Genomic DNA, 20,695 nt, shown 5'->3' with positions numbered 1-20,695 from the left:
TAAAATGGGTATGATGGTTATTAATATGAGGAATGCAGAACAGTTAATGTTATGGTACTGAAGTACCAATACTTACAATTAATTTTAAGCATAAAATCTTACTATAATACAAAATAATTAAATATGGCAGAGATTGAGGGTGTCACTATGCACCCCAAGTAGTACATAGCACTCAGGAGAAGAGGCAGGTCTATATATGAGTTCAAGGCCAGCCAGGCCTACAACATGAGACCCTAGCTCCAATAAATAAATAAATCATCTAAAAAGTAACACGAATACTTACAGCAATGAATTCATAAAGGCCAAAGGTAGAAACGGCACAGCATCCATAAACTGATGGATAAGCATGTTACAACAGAGCACTGTTCAGCCACAAAGAGGAATGAAGTAATGACATTTGCCACTATGAGCATGAAACACAATGCTAAGTAAAAGTTGGTCACAGATGAGCATGTAGCATCAGGTTTAGTGGCACATGCCAATAATCTCAGCACTTTGAAGAAACAAGAGTCTTGGGAAGGCCAAGGCCAGTCTGAGTTCCTACCTCAAAAGCAAAGCAAAATGTCCCTAAGAAGAAGTGCATATTATCTGACATTATCTGAGTTCTTCTGATGTTATCCTGCTTGGTTGGAACCATCCCTAACACTAATACTGGCAGAAGAACACTAAAAATGGCAGAAGCTCATTTCATATTCAGCGGAGGGTAAGTACTACGGTAAGAAAAATAATGGTTTGTATTTACTGAATTTTCTCCCCAAGACAGACTTTCTCCATGTAGCCCTGGCTGTTCTCCAACTAACAGACACCAACCTGCCTCTGCTTCCCAGAGTGCTGGGATTAAAGGTGTATGCCACCATACCCAGCATACTGACCTCTTACTGGTGTAGGATCAGGCCAGGCACTTGATCAACTATCTTCCTCACAAGAGTATACTAGGCTGCCATTTAATAGGTGAAGAAACAGAGTCTCAGCTCAGGTAGATGGTTTAAAGTGGAGCCATCAGTCAATGGCTGTCTGTTCAGCTCAGACACTTGCCTCCTTTTCTGTGTGATTATGACTTCCTTTTGGTCTCTTATTTACTTACAGTGAACTCAAGCAACCTGAGGTCATGATCTCCCTTCCTCTATGTATTCTAGTCATGTCTAGCTCACACTACATTAGTTGACATTTTCTCCTGCATGAACTTAGACTGTTTTATGCATACATTCTTGAATGTGGCAAGTGCTCAATAAATATTTCTTTAGTGAAATTTTAAGTCTGTCTTCCCAAGAAGAAACTAGGTTCTTGAAGTATGGATATTGTTATCAGTTTTATCCTTTGCAGAATGTATGAGCCATGGCTGAGGCTGGCTTCAGGTCCAACCTTCACTTAAAAATGGTGTCACAGGTACCATGCTCTCAGTTAATGGACTCTAAACTTTCTCCTTAACAACAGGGCCCTTCTTGCCCCCACTCCCACCCCAAGTATAACAAAAAGGCTGGCACATACAGGCTCAGCAAAGGTGTGACAGATGAAGAGTGGGCCAACAATCTTCTGATGGGCTGGCTGGCAAGGAACTTGAAGGTTGCTTGTTGATTCTGGGTGGCGTCCTCTTGGGCCCAGGGTTCCCTTAGTAGAGAACCAGGTGAGGCACTTCAGACCCAAGTCACACCCTCCCATTATCAAATGCAAAAAGGGGGCAAACTCCTAAGAGTCTATTACGGTCTGTATCAAACCTAAGCATTGCTTCAGTTTCTTTTATTTCGTGCCTTTCCTGATTCTTACAGTAATATGGTGCTCAGTGGTCTCTGGACCCCTTTGCTTTGCTCTATGATTACCTACTGCTCACCCTCTCCCATCATAACCAAAGTGTACCCCTGCAGCTCCAGCGTTCCTCAGGGACAAGCCGGCAGAAGAGCAAGAAGCCTACTTCTCAGTAGCTACACAACCTGGCTGGTCCAATTCGGTCCCTCAGTGATCCCTGTCTCTGCACCTGCTTGCCTCTCTTCTGCCTTTTCTTCAAGATGTTAAAAACTCGCAATAAAAAACAAATACAAAACGCTGTAATTAATAGCCAATTCTAAGCCAACCAAGTATCTCTACTAATAAACCTCAACACTTGCAAAAAGAACAATAAATTCTGCCCCTCTCTGGTTCTGAGGTGGTCTCTTTTATATACTCTGTGTTGTGTGTATGCATGTGGGTAAGCGTGTCTACATATATATTTATTTTCCTTTATTTCCCATCCAGGGAGGGGCAGAATAATGAACTGCGTGCGTCAGGGAAGATGAATCTGGGATACTAGGGAGCAGTGCAGTAAAAAGATTAAAGTGTTATTATTGTTGGTTTTTTTCCCCCATGGTCCATTGTGACAGCTCGACCGTCATCTGTAAAAAATGTCTCAGCGAGAGATAATCATCGGAAACTCAATAAAGCGTCAGGGGGAGCCTCAGCCCCCATCAATCACTGGGTGCCTGGAAAATTTCAACCCTCTGTCTCCCTTCCTGCTATCCATATAAATGTCTCTAATATATTTTGTGTTGTGTGTGGGACCCAACCCTGATTTGGAACTTTTGATGAAAAAATATTTATACACAAAATATGTAAATCAGTTAAAAATCACAAGACTAGCTCTTTGCCACCCCATCATACTTTTCTCTTATTTTTATAAATGTATCAAATTTATTCTTTTTAATAAAACATGCCAACTACTCTCTATCTTTCGCTTTTGCCTAAGAGAGAAAGATATATATTATATGTATGTAGGTTTGGAGGGCTAAAAGTATGGACACAATTAACCTAACTAACACATGTCATCTTGAAGTTGGCCAAAATGCCAGAGTGACAGCCCTCTGTCCACCCTGCTGACTTTATGGCAGTATTGAGAAATGGCTTACAGAACTACTGGCTCTGGAGGGGCAATGAAACTCTTGAGTGGACCTGGACAAGGATGAAGAAGAGTCAGGGCATTAATAAAACAATGTGCCTAGGAGCTTTTAGCCTGCTGATTTCCCAAGCCTCTGGAGAAGCCTGAGGTCTTGGCACACTCAGTGAGAGGCACATGCAGCCTGGAATGGTCTCTGAGCTCTATACAAGGCAAGGAAACAGTTTTGTTGGCACTGGACATCACTAAAAAGATGATATCCTCTCTCTGTGTCTCTCCCTCTGTGTGTCTCTCTCTGTGTCTGTGTGTCTATGTCTGTCTGTCTGTCTGTCTGTCTGTCTGTCTGTCTCTCTCTCTCTCTCTCTGTGTGTGTGTGTGTCCGTGTGTCCTAGAGCTAGAGTTATAAGATCCAACTGATATGAGTGCTGGGAACCAAATTCTAATTCTCTGAAGGAGCAGTAAATGCTCTTTCACCTCCATAGACATCAGTGTTATTTGCCTTGGTTTCCTTGAGTAAGCACATAACGTTGAACACCAGATCAATAAATGTTACTTGCTGCTGCCTTAGCTGTCCACATGGTGTGGCCTCATTAGAGAAGTACTCTCCTCTTCTCTACCCATGAAGTAGTCAGTTCCTGTAGCATCCTCTCTTTGAGGAGTTCGGCGTTGTCTGTTTTGATAATGGAGTCCTGGTGTCTTGATCTACCCCAGTCTGCTAATGCTGTGTTGCTATGGCTCACTGCTCACTGCTCACTGAAAGATGTGCTGCATGGACAGTATACCCTAGGATGTTTATTCACCAGCCTGAAACAAGACTTCTTCTTCTTCTGAATATTTATTTATTTATGAGTACACTGTAGCTGTCTTCAGGCATACCAGAAGAGAGCATCAGATCCCATTACAGATGGTTTTGAGGCACCATATGGTTGCTGGGAACTGAACTCAGGACCAGTCAGTGCTCTTAACTGCTAAGCCATCTCTCCATCCCTGAAACAGGACTTCTACATTTCCCACCTCTGAGCATTTTGGACATGGCATATCCCTGTTGCACTCACACCTATCTGTCCTCTGGAAGCTACCTCAAACCTTCCTAGACAGTGAGAATCAAAACTAATTTTTTTCCTTGACTACTTCAGCTCAGTGTTCTTTGACTGAACTCTGCTGTGATTCGTACTTGTGAGTGGATCCTTCTCTAATGGTCTTGGCTGCACCTTTACTATTACTAGCTGTTGCCATTCTTAGCACATTATGCTTGCATGCTATCTTGCATTTTCTCAATTGCTTTCAGGAGTATGTCAACTGACCCCCTCCCCTGGGGGTTGGGAGCAAAGGGGGCTCATAATATAGCCCAGGCTAGCCTTAAGCTTTCAATCTTCCTGCCTTAGCCTCCTGAGGGCTGGGATTATAGGTGTGCAACACTATACCAGAGATCAAGTGATTCTTATAACAAATCTGTGGTATGAGAAATAAGTCTCTATAGATGAGAAAACCAGCACAGAAACAGAATGAATTGCCAAGGTCACATCATTAAGTAGTGGACAACCCACTTCTTAGATTCAAATTAATATTTGGCTCTCTGAGGATACTCAAAGACCCTGCAGCTTCCTATGGACATAATGAGACTACTGATCATGATGAGGCACAAAGAGGTTTTCATTAGTGGAATTCCTCTTACATTCCAAGCAGAGGGAGGGATAAATATATTACTTCTAGCTCTCTTAATCACTTTTATTTTATAAATTAGGAGAGAGCATTCTGAGAAGTCTAGGGAACTGCTCCAGGTGTAAAACCTACTGAATAGTCAACAAACCCACCAGGGCTGGTGGAAGAGGGCTAGCACGTATGCAGGGTTAGGTCTTGGGGGTGGGGGTGGGGTAAGACCCAAACTCTCTCCTGGGAGCCTCTGTATTCCTATTAGTCTGCATTCTCTGGGGTCATGTGTTCTCTCTTGTGCCAGGGAAGGCTTGGGCACGTGGTGCTTAACAGACACTGAGTGATTAGCTTATTTGGAATATACACTGGTGAGACTGCATCTGGCATGGCCTAGGGGTGGGAAGAACTATGATAGTATAGAGAGCAGTTCCATTACCGCCAACCGGGACTCCTAGCCATCTCCTGAACTCCAGGGCACTTGTCCACTGGTTTGTGATTCGCCAGCTTGCACAGTCTTGTCTCCCATCTGAAGGCAAGAGATGGGGGAGTCAGCTGGAGCAGGCCAGGACCTGATGCCCCTGTGGAAAGGGGTGCATGGGTAGGAGGGCTTGGCTCTGGCAAGTCCAGTCTGACAAACCTTTACCCCAGAAGAGCCCTATGCCAACCCAGTTCTTCAGGACTCATCTTTATTCAGCTGCCACTTGAAGCTGAGAAGAGAACCTGATTTACAGCCTGTTCTGGCCATGTTTCTACCGTGTTTTATTGTTTTAATTGTACATATGAGAGGCACTCGGAGTGCTCGCTTGCATTTCTGACAGCACCAGACACGATGTTTATAATCGTTACTTATAAGCAGCCTGCGGCATCCACAGCTGGGCGACTTGTTTACTGTTACCACTAATTTAATGCCTCCTCCACCTGAGGATCGGAGCCCAACACCCACCGCCCAGCCACAAGTGGAAATCTCCTGGAATGAACTGATGGGCTGAGGCTATGAAGGGAATGTGGTCAAGACAGGGAAATAGCTGCAGAGATGGCTATATTCCCACCTGCCATATCTGTCCCATCAGTGTCCCCTCCTTTGAATATATTTGCTTCCCCCTTCCTCTTACCCCTGAAGCCCAGCTCAGATCTCTCTTCCTTTGAGCTTATTACTTGTTCTATGTGGAGATGAGCATTCAAAACCATAGAAATCATACAATTACAGAGGCCTTTGGCCTATATAATCCAGTGACCCCTGGCAAGAATCTTCCTCAAGAAAGCCTTGTGGGCAGACATTGAGCCTGTTAGTGCTCCCTGATATATTACTCACTACCTTCTAATCAGATGTCCTGACTTATACTGAGCCCAAACTTATCTATCCAGAGAAACTTCATGAAATGCCACTGAGTTTTAGATCCATATGTTTATTGGTATTTAGTCTAACAGTCCTATAACATGGGTATTGTTATCCCTGTATTACAGAGAGTCTGGAAGTCAGAACTTTATGTCACTTGCCAGTCAGTGACGGGACTTAGAGGAACCATGGTTTCCTGGCAGTTATCTCCTGAGTTTTTTTCCAAGGCACCATTATGACTCTGAAGACACCACTCTGAGAGCTGCAGAGAATGGCAACAACAGTTAAACCAAGGATATTTCCACACCAAGTATTCCTGGATCAGCTGCACAGCAAGCCAATCCTCACCCACAAACATCAACCTTGACAACGGGGCACACGTTTGCAATGTACCTGCCTAAGCAGACTTCCTCGAGGAGCCATGCTGGCATAAAAGGCAGAGAGAGAAAGGCTTTTCTAGGCATGACTGACCAATGACAGAGCCTCAGCAAGAAGAACAATGACCATTCTTCTCTCTTCAGGCTGGGTATGTTCTGGGCAAGCAGCATAGACACAAAGTGTCTCCTATCCTTTAGATTTACAGTTTGGAGGGTTCTCAGACAATGTAGCAATCTCCAACTCACCCTTAAGACCCAAATCAAAGTCACTCATCCAACGACAAGTCCAAGACACAGCCTGCTCTTAGTAAAAGATCATCAGTACTTGTCTGTGCTGCTTACATTCTTCATACAGCCAACTACTCTACCACCTGGTACTGAGATTCCTTGTTAAGATCCATTTCTTACTTGGCTATGAGAAATGCTGAGGGGCCAGACCACGTGTGATTCATTTAGATATTCCCAGCATCTGGTCGAGTGCCCAAGATGTGGTAAAAGCAAGCTGAATTATAAATAAATGGAATTAATAAGCAACTGGAACTGTAGAGAACTTTGCAATTCACACATCACATTATTTTAGGTCTTGATCAACACAGCAATGCTGACAGGCAGACACTACTGGGGTTAGGGAAATCTGGGCAAGGTCACAAGTTAGAATCTACCACCTTTCCTTAGCATCAAGGCTAAGCTGAGACCCACAGAAATAACAAATATAAAATGTAGTACTGACTCTGTGCTCTGATAGCAAAGGACTGCACAGCTGCCTTGAGCCTGTGGCTTTTCTGTGGTACTGAGATTGACTGTTCTAAGTTCTTCCTCACATATCTTCCAGACACAAACCATGAAAGCATGTGTGCGCACACAGACAAACACAGACACATGCGCACACAGGCACATGCGCTAATTCAGTCAAAAGAAAACTAAACCTCAGGGATCTTACACTTCAATCTATATCACCAATGCGGGGTGACCCAAAGCTGGGCACAGTGCCCCGCTTACAGCAGGCAGGCAATGAATACTAATAAAAGGAAGACAAGACAAAGTGTCTTTAAATGGAAAAGGTTAATAAAATGCTAAGGATACCGGGGGTATCCAACGTTTTGATACTGGAACCTGACGATTTGGTCTAAAATATGTTGTATGGTCCTCATAGTTAACCTGGAAGCTAGAGAAGAGCCCCAAGATGACATATATGAACTGTCATCACCCTAGTCCCAGTCAGAAATCAGAGAATAAAGTACACAAACAGAAATACCTTGGAAAATAAACTACAGTAGACAAAGATGTTCAATGAAGGCTCTTATAAGATGTTCTGGGGCTCTTATAAGCTATCAAAAGAGTTTATTAATGACTCCTGAAAAAAATTCTAGATTATACATCAAGAGCAAGAGTTCTGGAGATGGAATTCAGGGCTTCATGCTTACTAGCACATGCCCTACCTCTGAGCAGTATCCCCAGCCTTAGAACAAGGGTTTTCAAAAAAGGTTCTTAAGCATTCTGATGGTTATTGGGTGCCTATAGGTTCCCTGACAACAAGGTATTAATGTACAGGAGTAGGCAAGAGTCATTAGGACAAGGAAGGAAAATAAATGCCGGACACATTTTTTTGTTTTAATAACAAATGATGAAAAATTTTTCTCAATTTTGTGGACAAAATATTTAAATGGAAGATGGAAAAGAAGGAACTTATTGATAATAGTTGTGATGTTGAAAATACATCAAAACTGCCTTGCCACAAGCTGGAGGGCTCTGAATCAACGGCCTTATGATCACCTGGCCTTAAAAGTGCGCTGTGATACAAAGTACGTCTGCCTATAAAACAGTGCTAGTGCACAGGAATGTGGTCAGTATAGTTCTGCATAACTACTCAGTCTACAGAAAGCCTACTATTAATTGCAGGCCATACGGAGTGAGAATCTTTCTTTCATGGCAGGTTTTCCTAGTATTTTTATTGTTTGTCTACCTACCTGTCTACCTGCAATGAAGGTTGGTCAGCATGGCATTGAAAAGAACTCAGAGAGACTGGCCAAATTAATAAATGAATAAAGTCTTCATATGCACTATCTATGGTCCTTCAGTATTGAAGAGTCAAGTGGAGTAGTCACACCTAAGACCAAATGGCCCCTAAAGTTGAAATTGCACACAATTTGGCTATTCCTAGGAAAAAAATATTGACCACTATTGTGTTGGCTTAGAATGAGCTTGAGCATCAACCTACAGAGCACTGGAGCATAGGGCACCTGGCTGCCAGCAAGCTGGACTGGACTCAGGGAAATCTGCTAAAATTCTGAGAACAGAAGAGAGGCATTCAAAGAATCCCTACTCCCCCTTGGCCCCACCATCTAAGTTTCTTTGCTTTCTGGTGAGAACACCAAGCAGCAGACAGACCCGGGCAGAAGGCTGTTCTTGAGAGACAGGAGGACAGCCTTCAGCAGAGTTCATTCTAGGCAGCAAACATAGGGCAGGTTTGGTGCTCCTAAACTTCACTTCTGTTTGAAGCATAAAGTAACACTCTTCCATCTCAAGGGAATTCACAGAGATGTAAGTCATGGCTTATACATGGGACTGTCAGCTGGGAAGGAGAGAAGACATATTGGCAAGCAAACAACCATAGAAGAGGCCAAGATTTAGGGAGCATTCAGAAGAGCAGCGGAGGGCAGGGTAATGTCACACTTGATGTGGGCATAGTGCCCTGGTGCTCTTGGACACTCCCCTCATGCCACTGATCTGAGGAACTTTTTCCCTGGGCCACCAGAGCCTCTTCAGTCTCTCTTCACTAATTCAGAGGGCTGAGCAAAGTGAGTGAGTTTCTTGTCTGCTTCATCTCCTCTGGGATACAAGTACTAACTTTTAAGGCAGTCAACTGGGCTACTGTTCTGCTATTACTAGTACCAACTCTAAAGCAGCCAAGCTGTCATGTCACCAAATATCAGAGGAACAGAATCTGCCTGGATGATAGTGGACAATGGGCAGGAGGCAAGCACAGTCTGCAGAGACAAAAGCCCAGGTATAAAATACACGTCTGCAGCCAGGGTAACCTGTGCTCTTCTCGGTTTTTTTTTTGAAGAACTACTCACCAGAGACAACACTGACTGACTTGACCAGGAGCTCTCCAACAGACAGGTGCCACAACACCTCTTCTCAGTCTTGGCAACCACCACATGACAACCCACGAGGTATTAGAAACAAGTCCATTTTTATAGTTCAGAACATCAAGACACAAAGAAGGTCTTGTTCCTCACTCTAGGTCACAGCACAGCAAAGAGTCAGTCCCAGAGATAAGACCACACACTGAAAAGCAATATTCATAGTTGTACTTATATAACTCTACGGCTAAGGGAATCATAACATTATGTTCTAGTATTGGGACAGGTACGTTTTCAGGAAGTGAAAGGAGCAAGTCCACATTCCACACAGAATCCTCAACCATTTCATTGAAATCTGTTTGACTGCGTGCTCCTCAGAGGTTCCCCAGTCTCAGGAGACACCAGGTGAAGTACACTTCACCTCACTTAAACCATGAGCGTGGGCTTTGATCTCTTTCCCCAAACACTCGAAGTGAAGAGACCTGTGAAAAGCATGTATTCTAAATCCTTCGGGAGACCTATGAGTGCCTGCTGACATTGAGCAATGCTTAAGGAAACCACAGGTGGAGACGCCCAGAGCAGTGGGGTAGCCCAACCTTACCTTCCAAAGAATGGACTCCCTGTTCATTGGCAGTCTTGTAGACACTGCTGAAGTCGTCCCCAAGGTTTGGGTCAGCTCCAGCAGCAAGGAGAACCTGTACCACACTGGAAGCAATTAGAAAAGTAGATCATAAGGTCTGGTTTTCACAGCTATAAGACAGACAATTCATCCAACAACTCCTTATCAAATGCCCACTACACTCTAGTCTGGTCTATGGGCTCATGTGGTATGAAATGCACAGACTGCTAAGAGGGAAGCAAAGAAAAAGAATACGAGTAGACATGAAGCTGAGACTGGGGCTGTGGGTGAGAACAGGGGTGATAGGAACAAGGGAGGGGTGAAGGCTTAGAGGGTCAACATGTTATGTATTTATATAAAATTGTCTAAGAACAAATTAAATCACTAGAAACACAGCTAGGAATTAAGCTCCTAAAGGAGGTGAAAGCATTGCAGTAAAGCGTAGGGTGGAGGAGCGTAGGGTGGAGGAGCGTAGGGTGGAGGAGCGTAGGGTGGAGGAGCGTAGGGTGGAGGAGCGTAGGGTGGAGGAGCGTAGGGTGGAGGAGCGTAGGGTGGAGGAGCGTAGGGTGGAGGAGCGTAGGGTGGAGGAGCGTAGGGTGGAGGAGCGTAGGGTGGAGGAGCGTAGGGTGGAGAAGTACACAGAAGGGAACAGGAGGAGCTAGAGTGAGACACAAGCAGAACACAACAGGAGTCCAAAGACATAAGCACTTTATCTGAGGTGTGAATGAGAGGAAAAACAGTAGGATAGAAGGAAAAGCAACCTGATCACATATGCTTTCTTCTACACACCCACACATGTATGAATTCTGACATAAAATACTAAAAACAGAAGTATCACCTTAGATCCACCTCCTTAATCCAAATTCTAAGAGTAACCATTATACAAAGTTTGGCATATTTTGTTCCAAATGTTTGCAGTTAAGGGGATCATTCCAGAAGCTTTGTAAGAATGGACAGGAATGGGGTTGGGGATTTAGCTCAGTGGTAGAGCGCTTGCCTAGCAAGCGCAAGGCCCTGGGTTCGGTCCCCAGCTCTGGGAAAAAAAAAAAAAAAGAAAGAAAGAAAAGGAAAACAGAATGTCTAATATTTTGATGACAATCAGACAAACTACTAGGAGATAAAGCTATATAGACAAAGCCTGACGAGTTCTTTCTTTCCCCAACTGAGACAAGGACTTGCTATATATACAGCCTTGGCTATTCTTAAATTTGTGACAATTCTCCTGCTTCAGCTTCCCAAGTTCTTGTTTTACAAGTCTATGGCACCAAACAGGGTTAGGATAAGCATCTCAAAGGACTTTGCTGAGTATTATTAAGCTGCTGTTTTGTCCTAATGACAGTTGTCTTAGTCAGGGTTTCTATTCCTGCACAGACATCATGACCGAGAAGCAGGTGGGGAGGAAAGGGTTTACTCAGCTCACACTTCCACATTGCTGTTCATCACCAAAGGAAGTCAGGACTGGAACTCAAGCAGGTCAGGAAGCAGGAGCTGATGTGGAGGCCGTGGAGAGATGTTACTTACTGGCTTTCTTCCCCTGGCTTGCTCAGCTTGCCTTCTTATAGAACCCAGGACTACCAGCCCAGGAATGGCACCACCCACAAGGGGCTGGGCCCTCCCCTCTTGATCACAATTGAGAAAATGCCTTACAGCTGGATCTCCTGGAGGTATTTCCTCAAGGAAGGCTCCTTTCTCTGTGAAAACTCCAGCTTGTGTCAAGTTGACACAAAACCAGCCAGTTCAGATTCATAACATCTCATCAAATAAACGTCCACATTTAATCACAGCACTTGGAGGATCCAGAGTACATGGTCATCCTCAGCTCTATAATGAATTCAAGGCTAGCCTGGGATACAAAATCAATGATGTAGGAGAAATGGCTCATGCCAGTAAACTCAATAGTGAGAAAGCTGAGAAAGGAGGACTGCAAGAAATTTTAGGCCAGCCTATAAGTGTGAGACACTACTAAAAAAAAAAAGTAATCTTTTATTTTTGAGCCAGGGTCTCTTGACCTGCTGTATAGCCAAGACTGGTGTAGAGCTACTGAGACTGCCTCTGCTTTCTGAGTACTGAGATTACAAGTATGCCAGCCCTAGCTGGGTGAACTCCCTCATAGGATGTTAACTAATAGTTGTAGAAGGTTCCAAAATTAGAAATTTACTATTTAAAAATTTAAATTCCTTTATTTATTTGTGTCCGCATGTGCAGCTGTGATTGTGCCACAGCATGCACATGGAGGTCAGAAAACAACTTTCAGGAGTCAGTTCTCTACCATAAGGGACTCAAGGATGGAAAAGTCATTGGGTCTAGTGGCAAGAGCCTTTACCTGATAAGCTTTCTTGCTAGCCCCAGGGGGAAAAAGGCATTCTATAATCTTAGGTCATCTTTGGAAACAATGGGGCTGTGTTAAATTCAGTCCTTAGGACAGTCCTGATGATTAACAAACGCAGCACCACTATGTACCTGACCCTGTGTCTGGGCTTTGTGAAGCCCAGAGAAGTATGAGCTAAACACTTAACCTGAGTAGATAGTGTGGCACTTTCTACCATGCACTGAGACTTGGAGTTCAAAGGCAGTAGTTCTGTCATTTGCCAATGGTATTTTTGGATAAGACACTTGACCTAGAGCCCCCTTTTCCTTAACAGAGTAACAAAAGATAGCAATGCTTCCCAGCATACTATGAGTGAAGTAAACTCCACCTTGTCTGCAGATGTACGGACAGACATGAGCCTACTTGCTTGGCTGACACAATCAGAACAATAACTTGAATCTGGGCCCGAACTGACCATTCCCAGCATGAATGCCGGTACAGCCCTACACAAAGTAGGCAGCCCGTCTATAGTCTGCACAAGCTGACATGTTTTCAAGTCCAAATGAGAAGGGTCTGTCAATCTAAATTCAAAGGGACATAATTTGGTTAATCCTCAGCTGCTGTGTCCAATCACTATTCAATCACACCCCTCTTGTGGCAGGCTGTCCCTCTAGGCAGCTAGCGTCCCTAACTGTGCTACCTGGGCCTCTTTAGGTTCATGAGTATTGATTCCATCTGTCCAATTTGCAGGCTACAGGACGTGTCCAGGCAACCGTGTATGCTGCCCTTGGCCCTGGAGGGCAGACGGGTCTGGCAGGATGGGGAGAGGACAGTGGCTAGGAACGGCCCTTGGGCTGCTAACCCAATCAAAGAAATGGGCAATTCACTTCAAAAACTTGGAGACTAAAGAGGATAAGCAATCCAAGATAGTGATTCATCTGCAACCTTGAGAAAATTCCCTTCATTCCTGATAAAACTCAAAAGGCAGCAGCCCCACTAAGGGAAGACAGGCCTAAAGAATCGAGGGTGCTCGGTGCCAACCATGGCTCCCAACATCTTGCCAGAAGGCAACAAAGTTTTCTCTCCAGCAATGGTCACTACAAAGCACCCCAGCAAAGAGCTTCAGATCTTTGGTCAGTGCCTTCTTGTAGAAGGCAGCCCAGCCTGTGTTAGAAAACCATTCGCTTTAGTTTGGATGACTAAAGCTCCTCACTGCACTGTGGGCTACAGAACACAGACAGGCTAGGGGTGAGCTAGGCTAGAGAAAGCAACCATGAGGCTGCTGAGGACAAGTTTAGCTGTAAGCCAGGTACAAGGATTGCCAAGGAGTTTACATTGGTGAAGGGATGCTGGGAATGAAGTGATTTCTGCTTCTTTTCTGCTGTAGGGGAAAGAGATTCCCTGGTCCAAGGCACGAGTGGGAGGAGAGGTGAGCACAGGGAGTGGTGGGTCAGTGAGTATGAACAGTAAGGAGAAAGGCTGACAGCACGGTGGCAGGTAAGGGCCCATCAAAGGTTAACTGGGACTGCTTCTCTGTTCTGGTGCTGGCTGCTGGCTGCCAAGCTGCAGGAGCACTAAGGCGCCACTGCCTTAAAAGTGAGTAGCTACTACCAAACAGGATGGCCCAATACCAGATCTTAATCACTTGATAAAGAGGCAGAGGACACCACTCAACTCATTAGGGTTTTCTTCTAACCTTCAGTCTCTGTTCAAAAGAACTATATTTATTGGCCTTGGAACATCAGCAATTCTCCCACGTAGCTCAGGATCTGGCCCCTGGTGGTCTACAGAAAGATCTGCCTATCTCGAAGCTAGAGATCATCTCCAGATACCCTACTTCACTTACCAATGAGAAGAAGCAGAGATGAGGTGTGCTATACTCTTATTTCCTCATACTTATTTTCAGCCATCAGTCTGTGACAAATACCTGGCTTCAATTTAGATTTGAACAGACATGAATGGGGAAGAAACAAAACAAAACAAAACCAAACAGGGCGAGGATCTGGTCACCTTCCAGCAGAGGACACCAAGAGAACAGATTAGCTAGCATATAAGAGTTCTTAAGTTCGGGAGCTGCAGAGATGGTTCAGCGGTTAAGAGCACTGACTGCTCTTCCAGAGGTCCTGAGTTAATTCTCAGCAACCATATAGTTGCTCACAACCATCTGTAATGGGATCGAATGTCCTCTTCTGGTGTGTCTAAAGACAGTTACAGTGTACTCAGATATAAAATAACTAAATCTTAAAAAATAAAAAGTTCTCAAGTTCATCTGTTATTAGAGCAATGCAAACTAAAATACTTCTTCAAACACAACATATTGACAAAAGTTAGAAAGCTTACAATATGACAAGTGCCAGTGAGTACATGGGAATCTGGGATCCTTCATGAACTGTCAAGAGTATGGAGTGGTGCACTCATGCTGTTCTGGAAGCTCCTCTTATAACACTTCATCGAATTAAAGTGCCTCATCCTGTGACCCAGTACCCTTGTTCCTGAGTATGTATTTTCCACAGAAAATCTTATAGGTTGGTTCAGAAAGGGCAATACACGAGACTTCATCACAACATTCTGCAGTAGTGGGGGTTGCCTGGAAGCAAGTGTTTATCACTGGAGGATGGAGCGGAGTGTAGGAGTCATATGCTAGGACATGATGCAGTCAGCTAATGTACGCACAGCAACATGGATATGTGACCTTTAAAGTGGGAGATGAGTACCCACAGAAGTTTATTTTATATTACATAATTTATACATTGAGCTTGGCTATTTGTTGAAAAGTTTATTCCTTTTAGGAAGTCTCTTCAACTATAGAATTCCTAACTCCAAACTGATCTTGCCGACTGAAGAAAACCTGCATCTTCAGTACCAGACCCTCCCTGGCTGCACTGAGAATATGCAGGGAAGAGTGGTCCCCAACTAGCAGTTCCTGGGATTCAGGAATTCCCTTTGGAGCCACAGCTAATTAATTTGTTGACGGAGCAGTAATTAGATTAGAAGTGGGAGTGCCTGTGGGAAGTTGGCTCCCTCTGACCTCAACGAGCTGTTGCTTTCAGGCCCCAGTGAGGGAGAGCACTTTCACTGACCAGTGTTAAAGCTGCAGTGGCGTGTGGTCCTTGCACTGTTTAGGGGAGAGAAGGGAAGACTGGTGTGAGCTGGGGTCAGTGCTGGACCAGATGTGTGCAAGATGGCTGGAGTTGATGAACTAAAAACGGCAGCGATCCCAGATCCAGGTGATCCCTAAACAATGTTAGGCTTTACAAGACACTCCATGTCCTTCTCCTCCCCCACATCCCACAACTAAAGCATATACAGGGCCACTGTAATAAGGTCAAAGGCAGGAGAGGGCAAAGAGTGACCTATTTTTAATCCCGTTCACACCTCGATGAGGAAGTCAGGAAGTCAGTTTAGGAGCTTGGCTGGAAAGTCTACTGACTGCTCATGAGGCTGGGCAGCCTGGCCATAGGCACTGCTGTGTGTTAACTCTAGAGGCTCTGCAGCATTGCGTATGAACTGGGGAGGTGAAGGTCTGGGAAAGAGAATGATCTTTTTAAACTGGCGTCTTTACAAACAAATTAAAAGGTAGTAGGTACCCATGAAAAATGTGTTCTATTCTCTCACAGAGCAATATTAAGTTTCTGCACAGTTACTACACAACCAGTAACCATCCAGTAAGCTCCAGGGTACATCTCACAGAATCACTATTGTAGATTTTTGTGCAACTTGCAAAGGACAGTATATTTTATAGAAGAGTAAATGGAGGCACAGCAAGAACCAAAAGTATACAGTAAATAAGTCAAGATTTGTAAATACAGGTCAGACTGGGTCTAAACCCAGCGTGCATTCCGGAAGCCTCAATGGTTCTCATCTACCTCAGGCATACGTTTGTACTATCTCTGTAACAGGCTGGTCTTGAACTCAGAGGTTTACCTGCCTCTAACTCTCAAGTGCTGGAATTAAAGGTATGTGCCACCTCCATCTGGCCTAGTTGCTCTGTACTATCCCTGGCCGCTGATCCCTACTAGGTAACTGAGGACACGGTTATCTCCAGCTGGCAGTTAAAGCAGAGCAGGACACAATGGCTAGCTGAAACAAGAGAGAATGTGCCAAGATGGATAAGGGTCAAAGTTAATGATGATCCAAGACGGGTGACACATTTAGGTGTTCAAGGAAAGCATGGCATAGAAAGGTGAAAGTTGAGGAATCAAGGTCACCCACCACAGCCTTTCTAGGACAATCCTTGACTAGTTCTAAAGAAGACTCCATGACCTCCAGGCTGTGGCTCATAATAATATGGTCACCAAACCTTATTGTCAGAGCTTCTTAGTATAGTATGAGCCTAAATTAGACTCTCTGGGCAAATGACCCATCCGAATATAACAGGGCACTTGAGACAGGTTTTAGTGAGCACTTAACCTGGATTTCATAGGGTTTGGCTTTAACTACTGACTATACATTCACCCCTGTTATTTTTTTCTTTATTTTTAAGGATTCATTTTACTTATATGTATGTGTGTTAGAGAGTTCACATTGGGGTACAGTGTTTGGGAGTTGTTTGTTACCAGTGCTGAAGCTGAGCTCAGGCCCTCCGCAGGGCTGCAGGCAGTATTAACTACCGAGTTGTTTCTCAGGTTCTCCTATTAATTTCTGTTTTCTTTTGTTTTTTTCTGAGACAGGATTTCTCTGCATAAAAGCTCTACCCTGGAACTCAATTTGTAAACCAGGCTGGCTGTAAACTCACAAAGAGCCACTTGCTTCTGTTTCCCAAGTGTTCGGATTAAAAGGCGTGCACCACCATGCCCAGCTAATTTTTTTAAATTAACAATAATTCTTAGGGGGCTGGAAGGATGACGCAGTGGTTAAAAAAGAGTACTGGCTCCTCTTCCAGGTCCTGGGTTCAGTTCCCAGCACCCATATGGTGGCTCACCACTACCCGTGTAATAGTGACTTTTCTACTGCTAAGACACCAGGACTAAGGCAAGTTATCAAACGAAGTGTCTAATTGGGCTTATGCTTTCAGAGGGCTAGAATTCATCAGGGTGGAGTGAAAAGAAAGCATGGCAGCAGCAGCAGCAGGAACAGCCTTCCAGCCGAGAGCTCACAAGCAGGAGACAGAAAGGCACACTGGGAACAGCTTGAGTCTTTTACAACCTCAAGGCCCACCCCCAGTGACACATCTCCTCTTCTTCCCAAATAGTGCCACCAACAGTGAACCAACTACTCAAATAGACAAACTTATGGGAGCCATTCTCATACAAATGATCACAGCCTATAACTCAGCTTCCAGGGATCTGACACCCTCTTGTCTTTGTGGGTACCAGGTATACATGTAGACAAAATACTACATATATAAATACATAAAAATAAAGCTTTTAAAGCCCAGCAGGAGTGGCACGTGCCTTTAATTCCAGCACTTGGAAGACAGAGGCAGGCAGATCTCTGTGAGTTTGAGGCCAACTTGGTCTACAGAGCAAATTCCAGGACAGCGGCCTTGTCTCAAAAAAAAAAAAATCTTAAAAATAAATAAGACTTCTTGGGTTAAGAAGATGGCTCAGTCAGTCAGAAAAGTGCCTGCTGTGCAAGTGTAAGACTTAAGTTCACCCCTGAGCACTCATACAGAAAAGTCCAGTGTGGCCTCAGTGCTTGTGATCCTGGAGCCAGGGTAGACTCCTAGTGCTCACTGGCCAGTCAGTTTAGCCAAATGGTGACCTCCGGGTTCAGTGAGAAACCATCTCAAAAAATAATGTTTATAGTCACAGAGGAAGAAACACAATGTTGTTCTCTAGTTTTCACTTACACACACACACACACACACACACACACACACACACACATACACACAAACATAAATTCTTTTTGCAGTCCTGGGGACTGAATCCAAGACTATATATGACATATAAGCACTATAACCCTGAGCTATACCTCTGGCCCCATTAATTTTTACCAGCACTGATTTAACCATTACTATAACTCAGTGAGATAATGTTCTTTCACATAACCTATCAGTATGCCTTTGCGCATCATTTAATCTGCCAATTTGGTTGGCCTCAATGAAATCAAGTGATATAGCTACTGAACAGAACACAGTCATGACTCATCACTTGACAGTGACTCTGTAGCTTTACATCTATATACAATTAACCAGGTTATTTCACCATTTATTAGTGTAAATATATTGTTTTCTACATCATCTTTTATTCATGTAGACGTCACAAGAGATAACTAAACACTGAAATGCTAAAACCTGAGACACGACAGCCTTTTCTAACTCCAACTCCTGTCCACCTCCAACCCCCGAGCCTTGGAGTCCTAGTCAGATAAGCCCCTATGGCACAGATGCACTGGAAGATGTCTCTTAGAGAGGCATGGGTCTGGACCACATCACAGTACTGAAAATGACCAGCCTTTCCTCCACAGCTGAACCAGATGGCACTAGACACCTCCCTGCTCCAACTGACACTCTCCAGAAGAACACACTGAACACACAACCCATGATAGGACACAGAATTGAAGGAGGAGGGGGAGGGCCGATGCTGTCACGTTAGGCAAATGAGCTGGCACAGCTTTCCATCGAGCAGTGTCTTGGGTTGCCTGAGGTCGAGGCATGCATCTGCCAAACTAGAAACGGGAGCATGCTGCAATTGGAATATCATTACTACAAAACAGGATTATCATGAACAACGATTCCAAATGGGATTAGAAATGATTCTTTGTTACTCAGAGGTAATCGGCAACAGCAGCAGCAGTGGAGAAACATCAAGCCCTGAACACTTTTCTGCAGGCATCATACTGGCATTCCAGGCACTTGGCCAGCACCCTTACCCACCCTCCTTGCTGGGAAATACTGGGCACTATCCTGCATTGGGCAGAGGGCCACCTGGGACAAAAGCCAGCTACATATCAAGGAATCCTACTCAAGGGTCCCCTGGTATAGGCTCAGTTTAGAGGGAAAGGGGTGGAAAGAGAACCTCAGAGCCCTACTGATTCAGCCACCTAAGAGTATCTGAGACAGGTACCAATGCCACTACATCTAAGGCAGGCTTACCTGGGGCCCTCTGGGGAAGTTGGTTAACAATCAAGGCAGCTTAACCTCACCACTGCTTACTACATGGCAGGCACTGTTCTAAACTCTTTATACATTTAACCTCTCAGCTTTATTATCCTATTTTACAGCTGGGGAAACAATCAAGTAAAAGTCAAATAACTTGCCAAGCATCTAATGAGTAAGAGAGAGAATTTGAATTTGAACACAGGTATCTGACTCTAGAGCCCACAACTGTTCACATACTAGTTAAAGATGTCCAACCTTCTGATGTTGATATGATGTTGCCATTTTCTAATGGCTTGGATCTGCATTTGTAGATATCCTGATATGAAGGCTAGACAGGCAGTCACAGCCAGAGAGAAAGGTGCTTAATGCTTATAACTAAGGCATGTGTGCTGGACAGTTTTATGTCAACGTCACACAGTTTCTAGTCTACTTGACTAAAGTCATTTGAGAGAAGTGAACCTCAATTGAGAAAATGCCTCCCTGAGACCCAGCTATAGGGCATTTTAATTAATGATTGACGGGGAGGGCCCAGCCCATTTATAGATGCTACCACTTACTGAGCTAGTCACAGAGGAAGCAAGCCAGTAAGCAGTAAGCACCTCTTCATGTCCTACGAATCAGCTCCTGATTCCACGTTCCTGCTCTGTGTGAGTTCCTATCCTCACTTCCTTCAGTGATGAACTAGATGTACAAGTATAAGCCAAATAAATCCTTTCCTCCCTAAGTTGCTGTACTCATGTTTCATTTCAGCAATAGAAACTATAAGAGAGTCTTCCCTTAGCATTCTCTGTCGTAGATCCTGCCAGTTCCTCCTTCTAGCCTGTTCTACCTCTGATCCAGGCAACAGCGAAAGCTGCTGCCAGAAGTCCAGCAAGGGCAGCATTGGCTTCCTAGTACCAAGACCACCTGTGGAGCCTCTTAGTGCACAAGGGAGAGGCTTACAGAACCTCTTCTGTAGGACAGCAACCTGGCTGGTACTGCTGGTTTCTTACAGACAGGACTTAATGGTCTCCTTCCCTGGGTGAGGTGGAGGGAAAATAAGCAAATGCTAAAAATAAGTGACTGTTCTGAAAGAGAATTAAATGGTCATCAGCCAAGGATGGCAGCATCTGAAAATTAACAAAGCCCAGGTACCACATCCAGGAAGGCCTTGGCAAATGCGTGTTATCCCCTCATTAGCTCAGTTCCTCAGGGACGCCAGCCAAGCAGGGCAGGCAGTGCCGGGAACCAGTCCTTCCTTCCGATGCTGATGAAGTGCACTTGGGGGTGGGGGTAGGCAAAGGCAAGAGGAGGAGGGAAGTTCTCATGGGGAATTTCAAACAGTTCTGCTGGTGTCCTCTCTCTGCCTATGATTCTCACCTTCTCTGAAGCAGAAGCTTATAGGGCAGGCCCAAGAAGACTCAGTCTG

At 44.5% G+C, this 20,695-nt stretch overlaps 1 protein-coding gene across 6 annotated transcripts in view; it reads right to left on the bottom strand.

Moving 5' to 3' along the window:
* Clpb (ClpB family mitochondrial disaggregase) overlaps positions 1-20,695 on the bottom strand; it is a 122,585-nt gene that overhangs the window by 70,795 nt on the left and 31,095 nt on the right. For 3 of the 6 annotated variants that reach the window (XR_015639221.1, XM_087587223.1, XM_087587225.1), the window contains exons 4-5: positions 9,917-10,020; positions 4,953-5,042 (exon numbers count right to left, since the gene is read on the bottom strand). Coding sequence is in view for 2 of the 6 variants with exons in the window: in XM_087587223.1 (XP_087443349.1) it covers positions 4,953-5,042; positions 9,917-10,020 (194 nt within the window). In the remaining 4 variants the exon portion in view is untranslated. 6 annotated transcript variants of the gene reach the window in all.

The sequence above is a fragment of the Rattus norvegicus genome, chromosome 1 (genome assembly GCF_021556685.1).
Source record: "Rattus norvegicus strain SHRSP/BbbUtx chromosome 1, alternate assembly SHRSP_T2T, whole genome shotgun sequence".
NCBI lineage: Eukaryota > Metazoa > Chordata > Mammalia > Rodentia > Muridae > Rattus > Rattus norvegicus.
Note: the sequence above shows the minus strand (reverse complement) of the source record. Positions and strands in the feature narration are given on the sequence as shown.